The sequence below is a fragment of the Alternaria infectoria genome (assembly GCF_024043175.1).
Source record: "Alternaria infectoria strain BMP 0036 chromosome Unknown scaffold_29, whole genome shotgun sequence".
Lineage (NCBI taxonomy): Eukaryota > Fungi > Ascomycota > Dothideomycetes > Pleosporales > Pleosporaceae > Alternaria > Alternaria infectoria.
In genome coordinates, this window is record NW_026250718.1 from 2,977 (window position 1) to 26,962 (window position 23,986).

At 42.5% G+C, this 23,986-nt stretch overlaps 4 protein-coding genes across 4 annotated transcripts; 2 read left to right on the forward strand and 2 right to left on the reverse strand.

Moving 5' to 3' along the window:
- Window positions 1–6,017: 6,017 nt before the first annotated feature.
- On the reverse strand, window positions 6,018–9,251 carry J4E92_009901 (putative secondary metabolism biosynthetic enzyme; the record flags this gene model as incomplete). Its single annotated transcript, XM_051501243.1, has 3 exons — window positions 6,018–6,335; window positions 6,393–6,524; window positions 6,828–9,251. 3 exons carry the CDS (start codon window positions 9,249–9,251, stop codon window positions 6,018–6,020), a joined length of 2,874 nt encoding a protein of 957 aa, XP_051348461.1.
- A 1,880-nt stretch (window positions 9,252–11,131) lies between these two features.
- J4E92_009902 (uncharacterized protein) lies at window positions 11,132–13,908 on the reverse strand (the record flags this gene model as incomplete). Its single annotated transcript, XM_051501244.1, has 2 exons — window positions 11,132–13,653; window positions 13,701–13,908. The coding sequence occupies 2 exons, from the start codon at window positions 13,906–13,908 to the stop codon at window positions 11,132–11,134; spliced, it is 2,730 nt and encodes a 909-aa protein (XP_051348462.1).
- A 615-nt stretch (window positions 13,909–14,523) lies between these two features.
- Window positions 14,524–15,512, forward strand: J4E92_009903 (uncharacterized protein; the record flags this gene model as incomplete). Its single annotated transcript, XM_051501245.1, has 3 exons — window positions 14,524–15,012; window positions 15,063–15,293; window positions 15,354–15,512. 3 exons carry the CDS (start codon window positions 14,524–14,526, stop codon window positions 15,510–15,512), a joined length of 879 nt encoding a protein of 292 aa, XP_051348463.1.
- A 1,251-nt stretch (window positions 15,513–16,763) lies between these two features.
- Window positions 16,764–19,902, forward strand: J4E92_009904 (uncharacterized protein; the record flags this gene model as incomplete). The annotated part of the gene is made up of 2 exons (XM_051501246.1): window positions 16,764–16,767; window positions 16,850–19,902. The coding sequence occupies 2 exons, from the start codon at window positions 16,764–16,766 to the stop codon at window positions 19,900–19,902; spliced, it is 3,057 nt and encodes a 1,018-aa protein (XP_051348464.1).
- Between the last annotated feature and the right edge of the window lie 4,084 nt (window positions 19,903–23,986).

Genomic DNA, 23,986 nt, shown 5'->3' on the forward strand with positions numbered 1-23,986 from the left:
GAAAAGTCTATATATTTATAAAGAGAAAAGTATATACTTTTATATAAAAATAGCTTTTACTTAAGTATAAAAGCTTAAAAAGTTTATAAATAAATTACTCTAGTAAGCTATAGTAGACTAAATAAGCTACTACTACTACTAAAGCTCTAGATTAAAGCTATTAGTAAGATACTACTTTATAGTATATAGGTTTTTTAGCTTTTACTAAAAGTAGCTACTTATAGCTATATCTACTAAGTACTATAGAAGCTTAATATACTAAATACTAATAATAATATATATTTTAGAATATTATACTAGATTAAGATAACTTAGATTTAGCTAGAATATATTTTAGAAGCTTAAAAAATAGTAAATCTTTTTAAGTTAGAGCGTAAACTAGATAATAGTACTTACTAGAATACTAGTATAGATTATATATCTTTAAGTTCTTTTATATTAGATATATATATTTATTATAGTAGCTATTTTAATATATAGTAGTGTTAAGATTTTATTATATACTAAAAAAAGTCTAAAGATATTAACTTTTATATATAAATAAACTTTATAATTATACTTTCTATAACTATAGAAATATCTATAGCTATATTATAAATTTTAAATTTTATTAAATACACAAATATTTCTAGCTTTTAAAGGCTTTTAGCAATAAGTTAAATTTATAAAAAAATAGGCTCTCTACTAATCTATAAATATAAGTAGCTTAGATAATATTCTTAGGCGCTAAGCCTAGAGATAAGCTATAAATAAAAAAATTATTAAATTACTAGAAGATACTTCTATAATAAGAACTATAAAACTCTATAAGCTCTTTTAGGTCTAAAGATATAACTAAAGCTATAGAATTTAGTTATAGTAGTAAGATAAAAGTCTATAAACGTACTTTATATTAAAATACTACTATTCTAATCTTTACTTCTTTCTTTTATACTCTATTACTTAGAACTCTAAGTTAGTACTTTATCTTATTATACTACTTTTACTAACTCTAAAAATTTAAAATAGCTATCTTTAATAGTTACTTCTATATTAGTGTATACTCTACTTCTCTAAACTATATCTATAGGCTTATTATTCTATTAAGAAATAGTATTAAAACTATAGATTAATACTTATAGAATAAGCTCTTTCTACTACGCCTTTTTTATACTTTTAAGGTAATTAGAAATAGATATAAAGCTATTATACTTACTAGTTTAAGAGACCTTAATAACTATTATAATAGTAAGAAAGTCTAGTTTTAGATAACTACTTAGTAAGCTTTTAAAATTATACTACTAAAATATTAGTTTCTTTTTAAAGTAATTAAACTTAACTATAGAGATATAGCGCTAGTAAGATACTATATTAATTACTAATATAATAGGCTAAAGAACTTAATATAAAAGCTTAAGTTTAAAATTAAAATAAAAGAGAAAAAGAAAGTCTTTCTAAATTAGTTATTTAGTAAAAGAAATATTAAGTAGATAGTAGCTATACTAGAAGAAGCTAGCTTTTAGTATTAAGAATAGTAGTAGTAGTAGTAGTAAATAATAATAATAAAAAAGGCTTTAGTAGGCGTAATCTTATAATATATATTACTATAAGAAATAAAGAAATAAGTTATTAGATTTAAATAAAATTATAACAAAGATTAGATAATATTACTTTAATACTAGAGTATTAATATAATGTAATATAGCTATATTATAGTATTAGCTTATAAAGTTATCTATTTTTATAGTTTATTTCTCTATAGTTATCTAAAGTTATATCTTTTACTATCTAAGTTAACTAATATATACGTAATAAATTATATTACTACTAGGTAGACGTAATATATATAAGGTTATACTTAGATTTTATATATACTTACTAGCTAATAAAATATATAAAATTACTTAGATACTATTTTATAGTAGCGTATTAGTTAGCTCTTATTTTTACTAAGTTAGTATTTAGCTTTAGTTAGTAAAGCTTTAGTAAAGCTTTAGTATAAAGTTAAGTTAGTGTTTAAGATTAAAAAGTACTAATATTAGAAATATAGAGTTCTAAAAGTATAAGTTTAAATTACACTATCTTCTATATACTAAAAAAATAAATTTTTTTAATTACTTTATTATAAGTTATAAGTATAAAGTAAAGTACTTATTATTACTAAAAATATAGAATTTATAATAGAATAGTAGTATACTCTAATAAGTAAAAGCTTAAGACTCTAAATTTAAAAAAAAAAAATTATCTTACTAATATAGCTTTATAACGCTAACTTTTATAATAAAGTTAGTAGAACTAGCTAATAAAACCTTAGCTTTAATTAGCTAATATTTTAATCTTTAACTTTATCTTAGCTTTAATTAGAATAAAAAAGATATAAATAAGATCTAGGCTTATAATATAAACCTAAAGATTTTTTATATAGCTTTTTAATCTTTAAATCTATACAGTTTTTTATAAGACTTACTAGATTCTAACTTTAAGACTAGTATAAAATAGCTAATTAGAAGCTCTACTTCTATTTTATGTACTCTAAGCTTAATAGCTCTTACTTTTAGACTACTTTATAATCTACTTATAGAGTAATAAAATATATATTCTTACTACTTAGTAATACTTTAGATTTCTTTATATTTAATAATATATATTTTATTAGAGCTTTAGCTTCTTTTAATACTAGATTATTACTATTTAGAGTATATAGATTAATTAGTTAGAAGAACTTTAATACTTATTAGCTATAGATTTATAGATATTACGTAATATTTTTACTTTAGCGTACTTAGTAGAATATTAAAACTTTTATAAAAAGATTATAATTATAACTATAATAATAGTATTAAGATACGTAAAAAAATATATAAGAGTAGTATTTAAACACGCTTATAGTTACCTATCTAGATAGTAATTCTAAATTAGCTTACTTATAATAGTATAAAAGATTATATTATATAATTAGTAGTTTACTAAAGCTATTATTAATATATATAGAGCTATATAGTCTATATAGATAAGGTAGCTTACGTAAATACTCTAAGTAACTTTAAATATACTAAAGCTACACTTTTTTAGCGTTGCCTACAAGCTAATAGACTATTTTAATCTAGATAGAAATTTATTAGTACTAAAGTGTACGTAGTACTAGTGGAAAGTCTCTCTTACTTACTATAGAGGTAGGAGAATTAATCTTACAACTCGCGGCGGCGACGTCGACTGTGCCGGGTATACATCCTGTTCCAATCAGCTACCCTGCCTGCGTTTCTGACGTCACTGGGCGCATACAGTGTGGCGATGCGCAGGCGATAACGACATTGTGCCCAAGTCGATCAAGTCGCATTCTATCTTCTGCTCTCATCCCATAATAATACCTACGAAAGCATCAAACAGCCGCAGCTCAGGTCGCTTTGCAAGAGGTGAAGCACGCAGCACTCGATCAAACTACTCCAATCGCGGTCGCATTTACAGGATTACACTTCGAGTGGAACTCAGCCTTGTGTGACTCAATAGGCACCGGTAGCCTTGTGAACACAAGAACACTCTTGCACGGCCTCTCTGACCACTCGAAGGCTTCCTGCATCACCATGTCTATACAGTCTATGTTGGGAGCACATTCGCTCGTTGCTGCTGGCATCGGAATTGGCGACGTTGTCACCTTATGTACGCTTTCTTCGAGAGTAGGCAACTGGCTCTCAGCTGAGTCAGGCGACCAAACTCTTCTAAACCTTCTCGAGGAAGACGAGACGAGCATTCTTAGACGAAAGGGTGTCATCGACATCATGCGCTTCCAAAGCCGGTGGGGACGTCGTCTCAGACTTCTGCAAAATGGTGTGCCCAAGAGAATAGAAGGCGACACGGTTGAAAAGCTGCTCAAGAGCTCGTCTCGTTTCACTGCCATGATGACATGCATTGTCGCAGCACTGGACGCATTCACGACGGACTCTACAGTCCGATACATCATGAAGATTTTCCTCCAGCGCTTGATACCAACGTCAGATATCAACGAAGACGCTATTGTCTCACAGCTGACAACACGTATCAACTCTTGGAGGAGCTCTGGCGCGGTAAGTCCCATCGCACCTATATCAGTGTATGTAAATTGATCCAATTAGGTCAGGGAGATGGACATCGAATGTCGCGCAGTCCGGAACTCTCTACTCGACAAAGGGCTGATCATCAACGGGAGCATGCCCAAGGAAGAAGCAACTGAAGTAGCTGACCTTCTCTTCTGGATTCTCTGCGGGGATGTTGATGCCGTAATTCGATACACCTCTTCGTCAGATATCGCTGGAATAGTCATTTGTCTGACGAGTATGAGCTTCGAAATCCTCAGTGTCGAGAATTTCGGTTCACCACCCACAACAACCACAATTTGTCGCTTGGTGTACAGCGCAGCGCCGCTATTCGCACATGGAAGAGAACAGTCCGATAAGAATCCGAAGCTTCGCAGAGACTTGTCAACCACGATTTCCCTTACTCAGCCGGAAGAGACCCGTGGACATTTTCGACCTTTCCAATATCGAGATCAGTGGCCAACAGATGCCGTCTTGCCTGGAAAGAGGGAGCGGTGGCTGGCAGCGGCATGCGTTTGGTCGTTCCAACGACGCAGCTGCAGGATATGGTTGACTTCTTCTACGAGCTCAAGAACGTGGGAGTCCAGGCAGACAATGGATTAGAAGACATTCGGGTCGAGCCGAAATTTGTCAAGATTGTACAAGCTTTGGGCTTCTCAACTGCACGAGTTCCAGCAATCACGAAGGGAATTATATCAGTCTTATCAATGGAAGCGGAGTATGTCTTGGAAGCATTGGTGGAACTCGTCTACGACCCGAACTCGGCTGTGGTGTTGCCAAGCGTGGCAAGCTCCTCCCTGTCCTCAAGAGGTGATGGCGTTTCAAACGTACCCGCTGTACTCGAAGCTTTCGACGTCTTCCAAGCATTCGTCATGGGGTTCTACTATGAGATATGTCTGCAGTTAGTGGACACTACAATGCTTGGGACAAGATCTGTTGCTGGTACCTGGGGCTATCGGTCAACAGCAATCTTCAAAAGTCTGCGGGTCATCCAAAAGAAGACGGAGTACCCAGGTGAGACAAGTGAGGCTGATCTGTACTTGCGTCGTTCCGATGTGATCTCTATCCTCGCGATTCTTCTCGCTAATCCGGAAGAGAGTCGCATTGACGAACTCCCCGCATTCAACACAGCCTCAAGACTGACGCAAGGCATTGGCCTTGGGTACGTTAGTAAACGCATTATTCTGCCTAATAGCCTGCTCAAAGACTGTCAGTCAATAGCTGATGTCGCTGGCTTTACGCTCCTCGACACCGACCCGAGCGCCATTCCTTGCAATTCGGATGGCTTGATAGCGCCTGGAATAGCTCCCCGATGGGAGTTGTGGGACAATAGTCAACCGCCGATCATCGAAGACATTCAGCTTCAAGAGCCGCCTCATTCAAAGGAGTTCACTCGTCATATTGAGCCAGACTGGGATAATATACCTGAGCGATTGCTTCTTTGCATACGATACAAGGGTCGCAGGGTCGGTGTCTTAGACCCAATCATAGCAGACTACAACTTCATTCGAAGCTGGACGGACCTGCCTGATGTTGAGATACCAGGAAGTATCGGTCCTGTTCATGAGTGTGATTGGGAAAACTTCGTCAGCAGAGGAGCATTGCCGGTGGCGGGGTCTCGAGACCCTGACATACCAGTGGTTGTACACTCGAAGAACAGTCCCTGCCTGCGATATGCTGCGTTGACATGGTATGCAGACTCATGTGCTGTTGCGTTGATCAATGGCTGCATGCACACAGCGTTGCAGCATGCTCGGATGGCCCGACGCAAGGGAATCGCCCAAAAGAGTCTGATCCTGATAGCTTAGCTCTTCCTCAATAACAGAATGAGCAGCATGCCGACTGTATTTGTGATAATGTTCCCAAACAATGCATGTGTAGCTGCTTTGATCTAACAACAGTGACACGCTTATGCTAAAGCTCCTCGCGTAGCCGCTCACGGTGCTAAGCCTGTTCTAGCTGTATAGCTCAGAACCAATCCGCCGTAAAACCACACTGTCCCTCCGCGAAGATCTGGACACTAAAACGCACAATTTGATCAACCCGCATCGCCCACAGTTTCCAGAACAAGAAGCCAATGTCGGGAGGCAGGTAAGGCCTGTCACTATAGGTTCTGGAGATCATTCCATCCTTGGTCAAACCGGGTTCTCCATAGCACATGCCCTTAGGAGGCGTAAGCTCTTCGATGTGCAGGTTAAGGTACACGCGCACTTCCTTAACAAACTGCTCCAGCGTAATAGGAATACCATCCGCCTTATCGATGGTCAAAGCAGGCGGTGGCTTGTACTGCTCATGTTCTTCATAACGTATGTCTTCCCTTTTCTAGCAGTCGCCACATATTACCTCGTCGATGCGGCTGAATGGTGGATCGGCGATGGACTCGTTGGTCAGGTGGTGATCAAAGATGTGGACGCCGGTTGTCGCATCGAGAGGTCCTGTTCGGATTTTGATGTCGTCCAGAGGAGCTGTGACGTTCTAGCGCAGTCGATACAACAGGTCTTCACGAACGCGGTTTTGCAGACTGATGTGTTCAGGTCTCGCGGCCACGTTCATGGATTTGGAAGACGGTGGATTGAAGTTTTGTTGGACTAATAGTAGCATGCGAGGAAAGGTGTGCGGCACAGTTTAACATTAACAATCACCTCTGTCGCCAGCCAAGCCGCTTGTGACGAAAGGTCAGCTTGGCAGCACTAACTACTTCTGAAGCGAGCGAAAGCAAATGTTTAAACACTGACTCTCCCCTCAAAATGCCCATTGCTCCAACCACTTCCTAATCACCTCCGCATCAACAGCCCTCCCCTCACGCAATGTCGCACTCACAGACTCTGTCCTCCTCGTATCCAACGCCGGCAATCCAATCGATTCCGGTCTGAGACTCTGGTAAAAGTCCAACAACTTGAGCCCAGGGACGCGCTCTGCATTCTCCTTCGTCTGCGGGATACGCGCCAGTTCATCGACCCAGTCGTTGAACTCCACAATCTCCATGTCGTCCTTGTTGTTCTGGGTGAAGAACTGCCGTATGACGGGGTACAGCTTGTCCCAAGTAGTGGTGTGCGGATTGACGAGATGGTATACCTGCACAGGCTCGGGTTCTGAGATAGTAGCGTTGGCGATGTCGATGACAGTTCCAGCTGCAACGTCCATGGGCACCCAGTCCACTCGGTCCATGTTACCAAGTGTCCGCGGCAGCTTCTTCAAGACCTTACTGGTGTGGACAATAGTCGGCAGCCACTCGTGGCGGTTCCACGCTGCACCACCCGCGTCGGTACTCGGTCCTGCGAGCTGTCCCGCACGCACGATAGCCGTCTTGATGCCCAAGCGATGCGAGGCCGTGGCTAGGATCTCAGATGCGACATACTTGGATTCGCTGTAGCCCTGGGGTATCGTGATTGCGCTGTCGAAGAGCGTGGCGATGGACTCTGGAACGGCGGATCCGTCTTGTACGACGCTTTTCCAGTCGCTTACACTGGCGATCGAGGAGATGAAGATGATGGGTGTCTTGTGACGCGAGGCAAACGCGAAGTTTATGGCGCGGTAGGTGCCGGCTACGTGTGTGGCCTCGTAGGATTCGAGCGAGAGGTTGAAGTCGACAGACCAAGCTGCGTGAATGAATGATGTAGCAGTGGTCAGAAGACGCTCGTATGTAGCGTCTGAAAGCCCGAAGTGGTCGGCACTGAAGTCTGTCTTGAGGAACTCGGCCTTGCTGAAGTCGGCGTTTGGGTCGTGATAGCGGGTGAAAGACTCCTTCTGTCGTACTTCGGCGTTGTCCGAACGGTTTAGGCAATAGACCCTCTCGACCTCTGGGTTTCGAAGCAGTTGCTCCAACATGTGACTGCCCAAACTACCCGTTGAGCCGGTGAGAATCACAGTCTGTTTCTGTGGACGAGGAGCCGCACTAGTCATGCTCTTTGGTCGAACCATATCTTTGGTGTACTTCCTGACCATCGCGCTGAGCTTCTCCTCTCGGGTCGGCGGCAAGCTTGCCTGGAAGGGCGAGTTGCTCACGGTCTGAGATAACGCCGCGGCCAGCTGCTTGACCGAAGGATTGCTGTAGATCATCGATGAGGTCACTTCAGCACCACGGACGGCCTTGTTGAGCGCGTTGGTGAGTGCGAGCACATCAAGGGAATCGACACCCAGGCTGAATATCTCAACATCATCTGCCACGTCGTCCTGGAATGAGGGAAGATTGCGTGTGAAGACAGCACGAATCTTGCTTGCCAATGCAACATCGCCATCAGCATCCTGGGTCGGGTCGCTCGAGTATCCTTCATCCGCATAAAGGGCTTCAATCTCGTCTTTGAACGCGGCAACGGTTTGGAGACGTATGGTTGAGCCCTTGCCGGCGCGGATGAAAGGCTTCTGGTCTTTCGCAACGGCGACCTTCGTCTGATAGATCCGGGCGTGCGCGGGCGCTTCACGGTTTGCTTGCTCTACCATCGGCCAGATGTGATCGATCAAGGCAGAGGGGTCTTGCGTGCCGGCTCGCGACCACTCTGGTTCGATGAGTAGACCGGCCTGAAACTTGCCTGAGCCAACGACTAGAGCACCCTTGACCCACGGATGCGACTCGAGCAGCTTCTCAGTGCTTACAGGGTTGAACTTTTCGCCATTGCTCAAAACGATAATGTCGTCTCGTCTTCCACTGTACTTCCACAGATGAGGCTTCAATGGATGGCGACTGAACAGATCCTTGGTGCGCCATTCGGATATCTCTGGAAAGGTATGGAAAACTGCCTGGTATCTCGTGTCTTTGGGTTTGATGACCATTTCGTGCAAGTCGTCACCAGCAGGCTCCATGACGACACCCGCAGCAGCACCCCAATGGAAGTAGCCCCACTCTTCTGGCTTGGATGGGAGCAGGGTGCTTATAAACATGGCTTCTGTACTGCCAAGGGTTGTCATCAAGTTCGTCACTTGACAAAGCTTGTCACCAGCCCCTGGACCGAGAGGCGCACCGCCAAAGAAAACGTACTTGAGCTTCCCCATTGTCTCGATACCTTTGGGCGTTGCAGCGATATCCTCCAGTACCGACGGTGGAAAGATACCACAATAAGGTTTTACCGCCTCGATCACGTCAATGACTAAGCCGGCGCTCAAGGGCTTGTCCGCTGGTAATCGTACGATGGTGCCACGGGACATGATAGATCGCAGCATAACGATTACTCCCATGCCATGGAAAAAGGGAGCGGCAGCAAGCATGGGCCGTGGATCTGCTAAGAAAGGCTTGCTGGTTTGCTCATGCCCATCTTCCGGACTGAGGTGCGCTTGTTCATACAACGTATTCAAACCACCAACAGTCTCGTAAATAGGCTTTGGGAGACCTAAAGTTGCTGTCAGTGGACCGGGACGACGTGAAGAGCAAAGTCGAATGAGATGATAGAATGCGTACCCGTTGAACCCGAAGTGTGCAGAATCAAGCTATGAGCGGTCACGTCACGATTTTGTCTTCCAGGGTAGTGCTCGGAGGGAAGACTTGGATCAACCAGCTCTTTGGTAGTGGGCGCCTCGTGGATCGTGAGACTGGGCACCGCCCCTTTGATTGCCTGAACCTGCGGCATCATATCGGCTGTGGTCAAGAAGATGGCGCAGTTTGTCTTCTCCACAAGTGACTTTTGACCATCGATCGAGTTCCGGGGCGATGTGAATAGCGGTACGTATCCTGTCTTCAGACATGCTGCTAGTACCACAAGATACCGTAAATCGTTCGCACTACGAATGCGTAAGTATGCATCATTGATGACCGACAAGCACAGAAGATTGCCCACTCACCCCATATAGCCGATTGTCTGGCCCACCCTTTCAGCAACACCACAGGTTCGCTCAATCCATCGCGACATGTTGTTCACTGCACGCGCAAGATCGGCGAATGTGACGTGGTGCCATCCTTCGTCCAGGCTGCTGCTTGAACGCGGGACTATAGCCCATGTTGAGTTAGGAACAGCCTCAGCTGCAGAGTCGATGTAATCGGCAACAGTATTCTGCTTTCCTCCTGTATGCTGCTTTTGATGTGTTGTTGCCATGGCTGAGATTATATATCGATGCCGAATGTGGATGGTGCGTTGTGTTTAGCGTTGTTTCCAGGACGCGGTCCGACAGGCAGCGAAGGGTGAGATAGCGTGTATCGATGGGTAATATACGCGAGTGTTGATTCTGATAGCTTTGAGTGATAACAAGATAGACCTTGGGTTCAGAATGAGATTGATGTCTTCTTTTCTGAGGGACTACGAGCTAGATATACTTCGGCGGGCGCTAGCAGGTAAGGTCGAAAGCTTATGCCAGCGAAGAGCGCGGTCTGGCGGAAGGCGGTGATGTTTCACCGGAAGCATGTCTTGTTGCCATGCCGAACGTTGTCCGAACAATTGCGGTGGAGCATGAGGCATGAAAGTTGCGCAACGTACAGCAGGGGGGCGGCTCGTTAGAATCATCCATGAAGAGTCTGTTCAGTTATATGGACGGAGGCCGATTCGATCTAGTCGCTGCAAGTGATTAATATCTTGTGTAAGATGCTACGCGTCATCACGAAGGGTTAGGATTAGTTGTAGTGGGCGAAGTTGTTGTGTATGGATGACGCAGTCATGGAGATCCCTGTGCCCATCACCTCGGCCGAGCGAGCGTTTTGATTATTGAGCGTGCCGTGAAGGTCGGATGCTGGCGGCTACCACTCAGGGCAAGTAACACACTCACAGGACAAGTAATATACTTTGTACGAACGGTTGTGAGACATTTACTGTCTTCGTACATCGAACTTTAGACTCGGCGCATTCAAGTATAAGCATCAAGAAGGAACGGCCCGATGAGCGCCACGAAGCTTGACTAAGCGCTATGATGGCGCAACCCCACCTGTGATAGATCCGAGCGATACGTGCGCGCTATCGGATATGTCCCTACATCCTCGTCGACCCACCTATGCACTTCAGCAAGCTCAGCCAGGGTTCATCGGCTTGGGATGTTGATATCACATTGCATCACGCTTTGCGCGAGAAACTGCCGAGACTGTCTTCCACAGAAAGATCGTATTACGGATGGTATCAAGTAGTCGGGTATCAAATAGAGCATCGAACGCCGTCTTATGCATCACCTCATCCAGCAGCAGGTACAACCCTTGGCGTTTCCTTTTCCTTCTCTCGCCTCTGCGAACCCTTCCTACGTCTTCGCTCCGGCTTGTACACATCGTTGAAGTTGATGTTGACAGCCAGCATCTTCAATTCACCGTCAGGCGAATGTACCAAGTCTCCGAGCAGGATGCTGATTCTCGCTCGGAAGTCTTCCGTCAACTGACTCAAACGCTTTTGTAGGGCTGGCAGAACATCATCTTCGGCCGAACCTGTCATGCCGATCTTGAGGAGTGGGGGTGGGAAAGGCGACTCGTCCTGGCGAGAAGCGGCGCGAGAGTGTGAGGGAGCAAAGGGATCTGAAGATGAGCGATCTTTTTCAGAAAGACCCCACCGACCTGCTGCTGTACGTGTCTCGATCTTGGCCGCGTGCTCTTGTCGGCGCGTAAACTCAGCGACTGAAAATGAGTACAATCCATCCACCGCATCCTTGTATGCCAGCATCGTCTTCAGCAACTCATGGAGCTGCCCTGTGAAGTCGATACTAGAGCTTCCGAGAAGACCTTTGCGCGTGATGTTGTTGAGGTATATCGCATGCGCTTCAATCATGTCATCCAGCGTGCTCTCCGGCTTGTTGAGGGCTCTCTGTAGATCGATCCATGATGACTCTATGACTTCGAAGAGGATGTAGTGTTGCAACTGGTTGACAAAGTGAACCATCTCAGCCATTGCGCAGCGTGCTTTCTTCCAATCCGCGCCGAGTTTATCGGCTACGGTGCCGAGAACACCACGCGCACCAGTCATGCATCTGCGCCATGTTGAGCCAAGTGCAAACTCGACGCGCTTGACGCGCCATAGGAAGTTGAAAACTTTGAGATATTGCTTGGAACCGAATGGCGTGACAATGACATCGACAGGCGCATCAATCTTATATTCCAGCGTAAAGACATCCCATCCAATCTCGCCATGTGATAGTTCCAACATGCGTGAGTCGAGGCGGCGCAGTACATCTGAGGTGTCAAATTGGGCGTTGGAGTTGCGAACGGCATGTTCGAGTTGAGCAGTGAGCGTGTGACGGTATTGCGTGTTGGCTGGTCGATCGAGGTTGGACGAGAGCGATTCCATCAGGACGGCAATGAAGTCGCCAGCGCCTAGCAACATGTACTGCTTGAGGGCCTGTAGATGATCGAACAGCTTGAACTTGTTACCCATCAGGTCAATAAGACGAGCCATGGTGGTCTTGTAGGCGTCGCCAATGGAACGCTCGAGATTCGCAGTGTCGCCATACTGCAGCTCCTTTGAGGCTTCTTTGGAGTACGTGTCGACCCATGCTGCGTCTCCACAGCCATAGCGAATGAAGTTGAGGGTTTTGCCGATGAGGAAGACCTTCTTGGCAAAGTCGTCGGTAACGATGGTGGGGACCATCTTGTCGTTCAGTCTGTATTTATCTTCCCAGACGCTCGTCGCGCCTCCTTTCCCCTCGTTGCCGTTCGCCTCGAGGATGTCATCCTCGCTCTGTTCCGAAACAAAGAATTCGCCAAAGGGATCGGCAAGCTCGCCGTCGTATACCCATTGCCGGAGCATGTCGTAGAAAGGTCGCGTGACATCGGAGAGAAGGCGCTCGGCAAAGTTCATGACGTACGGGTCGCCGTGGTTGAGGGAGAAGGAATGTATGAGGGCAATCAGCTCGCCGCCCTTCTTGCTTCTGGATTCTTCGACCATCAGGCTCATCAAGCGCAAACCCATGGTCGGTTCTCGTATCCAGATGACGCATCGCTTGAGGGTGACGCCGGCCTTGCTGACGCCCTGAGGTGTTGATGCCTCGTTCAGCTGTGCCAGCGCTCTCTTAATTTGTCCTTCCAAGGTCGCGACCAGACCCAGGTATGCTCTCAGCTCCTTGGCTAGAGCTGCGCGGAAGCTCTGCTCGATTAGGCCGCCATCGCTCGCCTCGACGAATTCGGCCAAGCCTTTGTACAGTATGGCGGGTTCAGCGAGGGTGTGTAAGAGGCTGACGATGGGTACCGGGAGGGTCGTGGGAAGCTTGAGGGCGGTCGACGAGAGGAATGCGAGGTTCGTCGATGAATAGCCCTGGAGTGTGAAAGGCAGCTCTCGCAGCAAAGTCGGCTCCGAGGGCCCTGTCTCTGCCTTTTCGACATGTCCACCATTGGCTTGCTGCTGCTCCTTGGCGGTGTCAGGCCGTCTGCGCTTCTCTGGCTTCTCAGCTATCGAAGCTGGACGTGTAGATGTCGGTGCTTTGGGCGATCCGGCATTGACAGGCAGCTGGGCGAGGCCGGGCTTTGCAAAGGCGTCTTGGATGGCGTGGGAAGAGGCGGCCACGCTCTGGCGCTTGGAAGGCGTCGTGGGTTCGCGCGAGAAGCTGCGGGTATCCTGGGCGGGCGGCGGCTCGTGGGGGGCTTCGGCGTTGTCGGAGAGGTTGTAGAGAAAGTAGAGCATGCGCCATTTCTGGTCGAGGACGCTCTGGGTCTCAAGGCGCGAGAGAAGGTTGTGCAGACGCGCGCTCTTGCGCTGGTCATTGTTGGGGCCCGAGACTGTCACATGTTAGCAAAAGACACGTGATTCACCTCGTTGTATTTACCCTTGCGGTCTATGAGGCTGGCAATGTGCTGGACGTCGGGAACGAGTGAAGCATCGCCCGCAGTCGTGAGCTCGTCGAGGGCAAACTCGTAGGCATCTTCGAAGCGCTGGTTGGCCTCGTCTTCGTTCTCATTTGGGTCTTCGGGCACGATGCGGACGAGCAGCTCGTTCAACGCGTGTTCGACGCGCTCGCGGTGTAGTGTGGCCATGATGGCGCCCTGTTTAGTCGCGAGTCCATTGGTGTTGACCTCGGCGGGGTTGACGCCCGCCCGTGCGCGTCGCCAACCTCGAGCCAACGCGTCACCCTTCACTTGTCACTTCCAAAGCTGGCCACAACGCTTGTCGTATCCTACACGAACGGCCATTTTGATCTCTAATTACTTGCTAAGATATAATAGCGTGCATGCAGCAATTGCATATCGCGACACAGATTCGAGCCAGATTTGGTGTCACCCGTCACCCGTGGTTTGCACATTGAACGCATCAGCGTTTGCAATCAGGTAGAGGGGTATCGGTGTCGTTATGGATCTCTTATTTGATCTATGGTGCGAAATGGCTACGAGCATTTCCCCTATACGCTATCCTCATCATCCGCACACCGGAGTAGAACTTCTATGACCAGCCTGGACCAAGACCAGGACCAAGCCCCAGTCTGAGTCAAAGACGCATTACTCTTAGTTGACTACAAACATTCACATCTTGGTTCATTCGGCCACAGATCTTACGATACGCCTTCGCACCACTGCACTTCCGAGCACACAGAAGAGGTAGCCGACGTAAGTCCTGACTAGAATCCGACGCCGCCAGCCACCGATATGGGCACCATGGAGAAGGAAACCGTTCATTCCTCAAGACGGCCCAAGCTCCTCACCTACGAGGAGATCCAAGAGTGGTCGCGAGACAACGAGTTCATTCATACCGGCTATCGCCCAGAGAAGCCCGAATACAAGGCCATCTTCCTCAGCCTGACCTACCTACACAACGAGACCTGCAACATATATACCCACTTGATCGGCGCGATACTGGTATGGCCTGTCGCATACATCTACATGCGGATTCTGGCCGAGCCCCAGTATAACAACGTGCTACCGGCAGACTGGGTCATGTTCACCGTCTTCTTCTTCTCTTGCGAGTTTTGTCTGCTCTCCAGCGCCGTGTATCACCTAATGCAACCCCACTCGCATAAGGTGGAACAGTTGTGGCATGTGATGGATCTGACTGGGATTGCTGTCATCATCGCTGGCACATTCGTTGCGGCTATCTACTACTTCTTCATTTGTCAACCCGCCTTCCAGATCATGCACTGGGTCATTGTGAGTCACCCTGCGCAAACCGGTCTGTTGTATGCTGATACGTTCTCCAGACCATAGTCTCCGGCTCGGCTAGCGTTGCTCTGATATCGATACCGAAGTTTAGAACGCTGCGCTGGCGCACTCTGAGGGTGGTCGCCTTCTTCCTCTTCGGTCTGTCAGCCTTCGTTCCTCTACTTCATGGCGTCGGTCTTCACGGGTCCAAGTACATGTTCGATTACATGGGAATGAAGTGGTATCTAATCGAGCTTTCGCTGTATGCAACTGGCACTCTAATATTCGCAGTAAGTGGGGTCGTTTACTCATGGGCTTGGAGGGACATTTGAACTGACCAACAAGTGCAGACTCGACCTCCTGAAAGGTTCGCTCCGGGCAAGTTCGACTTTTTCGGCTCCTCACATCAGATCTTTCACCTCCTCATCTTGGCCGCCATGTGGGTAAACTGTCTGGCTCTTACACAGAGTTTCCGATCGGTTCATACGTTAGATTTGTGCCGCCGCTAGTCATGAATGCACATAGCAACACGACTTTCTCGTTCTGTATACTGCAAAAGGATGGGAACTCGGACAGCTTATAACCTTACGAGCGCTAAATGAGCTTAGGATGTGGGGTTTAGGCTTCCCGTGTCTAGTGATGATAATTGTTTGGATGGGAGTTACACCTGATGACAGTCACAATGGATGCGACAAGATGAATGTTATTCCGCATACACGGGCGCAAGTATGTAGAACACCAAGAGTCTACTAACTCTTATCTGAGAGGCCAAGAGTGCGCTATCATCTGGCACAGTCCCACATTTCTCTTACCGGATTGCGTTTCTACAATTTCTGTATGCGTAGACGCATGTTCTACAAAAAAAAAGGTTGCTAAGGGACGTGGTTGAACAAGGTGAGGTCGGTATGCAAGCAGTACGAATCAAGAAGAAGGTGCCAAAACACACAACAACGTTGGTTTGCTGATACTTAGCAACGTAGATGCTACCCGGCTTTTGTACCGCTTGTATAAGGCTGGTATCACCACGCATATCGCTGGAATGATCGCTCTTACTATTGCGCAGCTCAAAATTTCATGTCATCAACAACAAAGCATTACCAATTAGATGCATATGCGTTGTGGTTGGGGTCTGAAAGTGGTCCAATAGCTTCTGACGGCTAAGCGCTTCACTCACTGAGTGAGTCATTAAGCCTGAATACTCGCTAATTTCCTTTTTCGGTCGAGATGTCGATGCATCACCACCAATGTAATGGACATCATGACCACCTCATGCCGACAGCTGCAAATCGGGACGTGTCCTCGGCTCGGATGCTTCCGGCTCCTGAACTCGCGGGCGGTCCACAGTCTCTAATGCTCGCACTCAGGTGTCGCGTAAGTCATAGAGCGCCATTAAACGTCTTTTGAGGATCTCTGGCTCAGTCTTTCTGGCTGCGCCATTGTGTTCATAATATCACAGTCCATGGGCGTTGATGTCGGGCACGTTGCTTCAACATACGCTTTCATCTGAATGCCGCAAATAGATTTACGGCCTGATGCTATTTGATCATCGCTGCATGAAAATCATCGACAGAAATTCAGAGCGATACGCTGAAGCCCAAGGTTTCATAGGGTCAGATCAAGGAGAGATGCATTGGCTTGTACGACTCGAGAAGAGCCTAGAATCTCACCGCCGCCTAGCTACAACATCGCGACCCATGCCTGACATTCTCGCCCCCACACTCCGGTGGACTTTAGAATGGCGGTGAAAGAACTTTGCCATAATGGGTAATACGAGTCTCTTCCTTCTTTCAGAGCCCGATTCACGCATCGGACATCTTCAACATGGCGCGAAACAATCCGACTCCAGTTGGCCTCATGTCAAAGGACGCTCCTAAAGACTCTAAAGACAACAACTCCATGGTATCAATCGAGGGGGAGGGCGAAGAAAAAAAGGAGAAGAAGTGGCTGGGTTCGTCACAAGCTTCAGATTTGCGGCGTAATTTCGAGAAGTTCAGGGATAAAAGCTCTGATCAGCTGAACGTGTTCACGGCTGGGGCTGGCTGGTCGACCGATCCACTCTGCACAACGTGTAAGATGATACCATTCAAGGAGTGCCTACCAGGCGCCGCCGAGGACGATGGTAACAGACCAACACAGGATGCGATCATATCCTACGCAAGCCTTTCAGTCATACTAGCCAATAGCTCGTGGTGCAAACTCTGTAAGCTCCTCTTTCAGAGCATTTGCCAGCCGGAGTACGATTTGCTGAAGGCACCACATATCAAGAACCATCTTCCAGATAACAATACGTACAAAGACATTAGAGATGTCGAAGATTGGACCCAGCGATTCAAGTACTGGAAACGAGATTCGCTGGGAGATGATATCGGGCTGTGGCCATTTGGATACGCTATCAGCCAAGACCAAGCTACGAGCTCAACACTGCAGCAAGCGAGAACGCTCTTTCTAGAGGCGGAAGATCACGACATCAACACCAGGAGCCTCAATATGAACGAGCTTGAAGCTATGTACAAGTCTGGAGACACGGTAGCCGACACAATGGTTGCAGCTAACACAGGCCTCGCGATCGCTAATCTCATCACCAACGAGAAAAGCGAGGAAGTGCAGAAAGCAATGGCGGTCACTCAATTGCTGACAAGGCACTTCGCCTTCTTACAACTCAAGAAGAACAAGCGACTGCCGTGCATTTTTATGCTCAGAGCATATCGAAAAGACGAAGAGAAAAGAGGAGCCCTGAGCGTACGTGTCTATGGGCACGGACGAGCAGCCCTCGCGCCTTTGAAAGAGATATGCCATTTCAGTCTGCGGTTCGAAAGTTCCACCACCCCGCGGAAGGAAAAGCAGCAAATTTGGTATGGGCGAATGCTTGGCGATCGAATCGATGTCCCGTTCTTCAAGCACTGCGTTGAGGCTTGCACGTTGACGCACGATTGTGGGGCATTGTTGTATGATCCACTCGATGAGTCTATATCAAATCCAGAGTGTGATGAGGCCGCCATATTTCGACTGGTTGACGTGGATAAGATGTGTATCACGGAGATGAACTTCTCTGCCGTAGTTCGCCTACGCTCCGAACTGAGGTACGTAGCTTTGAGCTACAGATGGGGAAGTCTACCATTACCGAAAGGCTGGAAAGAGTACACAAACGATCAAGGGCGGCCATACTATTACAAAGGCGAAACGAATGAAACATCATGGGATCGCCCGACGTCATTTATACGCCTGACATCACGCAACAAAGTCGACTTGTCCAGAGAGCATAGTCTCAAAGCCAGATGGGCGAATGTTCCCAAAACCATCAAACATGCCATCGAGGTCGTACAAGCTATCGGCGAAAGCTTTTTGTGGGTCGATCAGCTCTGCGTCCCTCAAGAGGGTGATGAGCACGTCAAGCACGCCAACATCCAGCGTATGGGTCACGTATACAACCGTGCCCTTTTCACCATCGTTGCTGGAGACAGCTCGCACGCCGACGAGGGGTTGAGCGGACTCTATGGTCATCCCGATCGTGGGAAACAGGTCAAGGAAGACGCAATCATCAAGAACACACCGATGGTTCTGCCCACGCGCATGGAGCTAAATTACGGAGCTTGGGAAGAGCGGGCGTGGTGTTTCCAAGAGAAGCTACTTTCTAGGAGGATGTTAGTCTTTGCAGGTGGATTTGCAGTGTGGCATTGTCGAGGAGGTACATGGAGGGAGGATGTCAATGCACTGGACGGAGATAAGTCGTTGATCACGTTTCCGTGGCTGAGACTAACACCCTCACGATCGCCTAACCATGACACATCGCCAGAAGGATTGAGGACTTCACGAGAGGATGGTAGTGTAAGACTTACGAGACTACAGTCGATGCACCAGTATATCGAGGCAGTAGAAGATCTTGGCGGAAGGACCATAGGGAAGACTTGCGACATCCTCAGTGCGTTCGATGGCCTCGCAAACATCCTTGGTGGCCCAGGCTTTCTCAACTCACCATTTCGAAACGGGTTACCATGCCACTTCCTGGATGTATCACTCTTGTGGCACTCAGATGAGCCTATACGCCGCCGCCGAGACGACTTCAACGGAAAAGGTCCGCCGAGCTGGACGTGGGCAGGCTGGGAAGCTGTACAGGACCCATTGAGGTTCGAAAGTAAAGTCGCACGAGTTCGCTACGACCAGCCATTCGACATCTTGGTCTTAAACTCCGGCATCGTCCAGCAGTACTGTACGCTCGGGGAAGAGCGCATACGTCCTCGGAAAGGCACATTATACGGCGTCCAGAAGAAGCTGAAAGGTTTCTCCCTGCAAGAACTGGGGCTGTTTGGCATGCCAACCATGAGTGCTAGAGGACATGGGGATTGGGACTCAGCGGACGCCAAACCAGCACCAAAGCCGAGACTGGGCATACCACTACATGAGCTGAAAGAGCGACATCTTATAATGAACACGGAGTCAGTGAGCCTGGACTTAGCTAGCGAGCTCTGGAAAGTCCAGACAACGACTAAACGCGATGATAAAGAGCACTGCATCATCAAGTTTTACGACACGAAACCCACGGAACCGGCACTGAAAGCAGAGGAGGTAACCCAGACAGATCTGCAGATCAAGACAGTAGTGTCTCGAGAACACTGGATCAAGACCACAACGCATCTCAGAGCCGGTACCGTGAAGTTCGATACTGCCTATGATGCAAATCGCGCAACTTCCGTAACTGCGATCCTGTTGTCGGAAGCGCAGTACCTGGGTAACGAAACAAGGCCAGACGTTCTAGGCTATCCGCTCTACAACATCATGCTCGTAGAGACAGTAGAAGTAAGAAGTGGTGTAAGATTCATGGAACGTATAGGCCTTGGTAAGGTATACAAACATGCCTGGAGAGAAGCACGGGCGAAAAAGGAAGTGATTATTTTAGAGTAACGCAGACGATCGTCGCTCGCCGCTCGTCGGTCGTGTGAGAAGTCATCGATGTTCTGATTGGAATGGCATATTGGGAATGGGTGCCTCCCATTGTTTCCACAGGATTTCTCTTACCCAAGCTTCGGTAGTCTAGCAAATACACTAGTTAGACACAGATACTGGGCGACGCATACACAAGCTAAATTTCCAAGTTATCAGCGGTTTGTACTCGCGCCATAGGCATGGTCGTTAGCCAAGGAAACCTCGTAGGCGTCTTGCAGGCGGCGGTCTTACCAATGTAGACATGCAGACGCTAGGGTTATGGCAGACAGCTGGACGTGCGGGTTATGCACACTGTCATCCGTCATTGTTCACGCTGTCCTATATGTAAGTTGACGCGAAATGGTAAAAAGGAAGGTAAGGGGTATCTGGTGGGTCCCACCGATTCGGCACGTCGCCGATCTGGGGCAAAAAGAAGATTTTTCCAAAAACATACAACAGTATAGTATAATAACTTTTAGCTATCTTATTAACTATTTAATAAAGTATACTTACTAGTACTACTACTACTACTTAAGCTTTTAGTATTAAAACTTCTATTTAGTTATTTAGTTAATACTTATCTTCTATACTAATTTAAAAACTAGCTAAATTAGTAGTAATAATAATATAATAATAATTACTTATTTACTAATAGTACTCTAGTATTAACCTAGTGCTATAATCTAAAGAACTATTAGTTATTAGTTTTAGTATTTTATTAAAAATAAACTTTAACTACTTTACTAGTTATAAATTAGAATAAGTAAAAGTTTATTATAATTTCTATATAAACCTTTTTTTCTATAGCTTTAACTTTTCTAAACTAATTTAACTAGCTAAAAGTCTATTTACTAATTACTAAGACTAAAAGTTAAAGCTTTTAATATTTTCTAATTCTATTTTTTAGCTACTTTAGTAAGTACTTTAAGTATAAGTAAATACTAATTAACTTTTTTTTTTTTTTTTTTTTTTTATAAGCTTTAAGCTTATTTACTAAAAATATATTATTAAAATTATTAATTTTAAACTTTTTCTATTTTAGCTTATAGCTACTTTATATATTACTAAATTTTAAAGTTTTTAAAAATTAACTTTTAATACTTTAGCTTTTATTTTAATTATAAATTACTTAAAACTAAAGTTTTTTAGTTATAAGTTTTTATTTAGTACTTTAAGCCTAATTTAGAGTTATCTTTATAGTAAAAAGATATTAAAAGATATTAAAAAGTGTTAAAAGACTCTAAGCTAGTCTCTTTTAGAACTACTAGAATAATTTTAATATTAATTTAGAATATATTACTATTAGTAATAAAGTTATTACTAGTTTATAGACTAACTCTATACTTACTTATATAACTTTTTAGTTTATACTATAACTAGAAATAACTAGAAATAATATAATATATAGTAATAAGTATACTACTAATAGAACTTACTATATTTATTCTCTATTAACTATAACTATAATATTATTTCTATCTACTAATAACTATAATATAATAACTATTTTTTATACTTTTACTAGTCTTAGTAAAACTCTAATACTACTACTATTTATATAATAGTATTTACTTACTAAAGATAACTTATAAATATATTTTTATTTTTATTTTATTTTTATTACTCTTTTTAAGAATTTCTTTTAATATAGTTTACTACTAGTAAATATAACTTTCTATTACTTTACTTAAATATAGCTTTACTTCTATTTTAATTATATATATAGTAAAGTAAATATAGATAGTATTTTAACTTTAGAGAGAGTACTTAATTATTAGTATACCTAAAATAGGCTTTTTTAAAATTTTAGTAATATATAGATCTTTAGCTACTAAGTATTTTATAATATAAAAATTTAGCGTATAAAAGAACTATTCTATTTTATTAATAAAATTCTTAAATATAAAGTTTTAGTAAAAAATAATAGTAAAATTTATTTACTTTAAATACTTATAAGAAACGTATATAACGTAGTAGCTATTAATAGTTCTAGTAAAAACTATATTATTAGTAAAATATACTTTAAAAGTATAAATAATAGTAGTAGTTATAAAAATAATAAAAAAAGTTATAAGATTTACTATAATACTATCTTTTATAATAATCTTAAGAGAATCTATATAGTAATAGTAATATAATTTAGAGGTAAGTAATTAAAGTAGATTAATAATAAAATAATTTAGTTAAGTATTAGTAAGATAGCGTAATATAACTAGTAATAAGATTAGTTTTAGATTAACTTATAATTACTTTAGAAACTTATAAAAGAGTTATTTAAATAGTATAGCTTTTAGTATTAGCTTTAAGTTACTATTAGTATTTTTAATATATTTTTAAAGTTTTAAAAGTTATAGAAATTTAAAGAATAAAAGAAGTATACTTTTACTAAGATTTTAGTATATATATTCTAACTATAAACCTTTAGAATATATTACTTTATTAGTTATAAGCTAATAAGTATATATAATTATATTATAATTCTTTTAGAAATTAGTATTAAAATTCTCTTATAGAGTACTTTAGTATTAGAATAGCTTTATAGCTAGCCTAAATTTAAAAGCTTTAACTACTTTAGAAGTAGTAGCGCTAAGGCTTTAAGCTTTAGTTTATTTACTTTTAGAGTACTAAAACCTTTAGTTATATATTCTTTAGTATACTAGTAATAGATCTTACTTTTTTAGAACTAGTTTATAGGCTATAGAATTATTAGTTTACTAATAAAATAAGTTTTTATTAGTTTAGCTTTTACTTAAATTACTAATTTCTTAATTTTAAAGTTTTAAGTTATAAGCTTTTACTACTTTAGCTTTTACTTAAACTAATTATTACTTAATATTAATATTTCTAGTTATAAGCTTTTTTTAGTTTAGCTTTTACTTAAACTACTAACTACTTAATACTAGAGTTTTTAGTTATAAACTTTTACTACTTTAGTTTTTAGCTAGTTTAGTTATTACTTAATATTATAGTAATTAATTATTAACTTTTATTACTTTAGCTTTTACTTAGTTTACTAATTACTTAATTTTAAAAAGTTTTTTTATTAACTTTTACTACTTTAGCTTTAAGTAAGTTTACTTATTAGATAATATTAAAGTTTTTAATAATAAATCTTTACTACTTTAGCTTTTAGCTAGTTTATATATTACTTAATAGTAAAGCTTTTTATATTTAACTTTTACTACTTTAGTCTTTACTTAGTTTACTAATTTCTTAATATTATATAAAGTAATAGTCTACTTTTACTACTTTAGCTTTTAGTTACTTTACTTTTATTTAAAAATAATAGCTTTATCTTTTAAATTACTTTTATTTAAAAATAATAGCTTTATCTTTTAAATTACTTTTATTATAGCTAATAGCTATTTTACTTATATATAAAGTTAAAAGATTTTACATTTTAAGTTTTAGTAGTTTAATACTTTTTATTTTAGTAATTATATATATTTAAAGTTCTAACTTTTTAAAAAGTTTTATTTTATTTTTTAGTAAAACTTTTATTTATTTAAAGTTAAACTTTATACTTTTAAACTTTTAGTATTTTAGTTATTAGCTACTTTACTAACTTTAAAAATTAAACTATTTTATTTTTATATTTTTACTATAATAGCTTTTTACTAATATATTAATAGCTTTTATTTAAAACTTTAATATTTATATTTTTTCTATTATAGTTTTTAGCTATTTTATTAATTACTTATATAAAAGGTTTTACTTTTATTACTTTTACTATTTAAGCTTTTAGAATATTTAGTAAAATTATAATTTTAAAAGTATTATTTTTATTTAATTACTATTTTAGCTTTTAGTTAATAAAGAAATCTTAGCTTTTATATAACTATAGTACTTTACTTTTACTATACTATAAAAACTCTACTTTACTAATTATTATAAAAAGATTTTTCTTAAAATAGATATTAAGTATTTTAAAGTTTTGCTAATATATAGATATTTATATTCTACTACTTCTAATATCTAGAAATATCTAGAGTAGTAAATAGGTATATTAGAAATTTAAATAATATAATGCTTAGAGTTTACGCAAATTACTAGGTTAGTAATT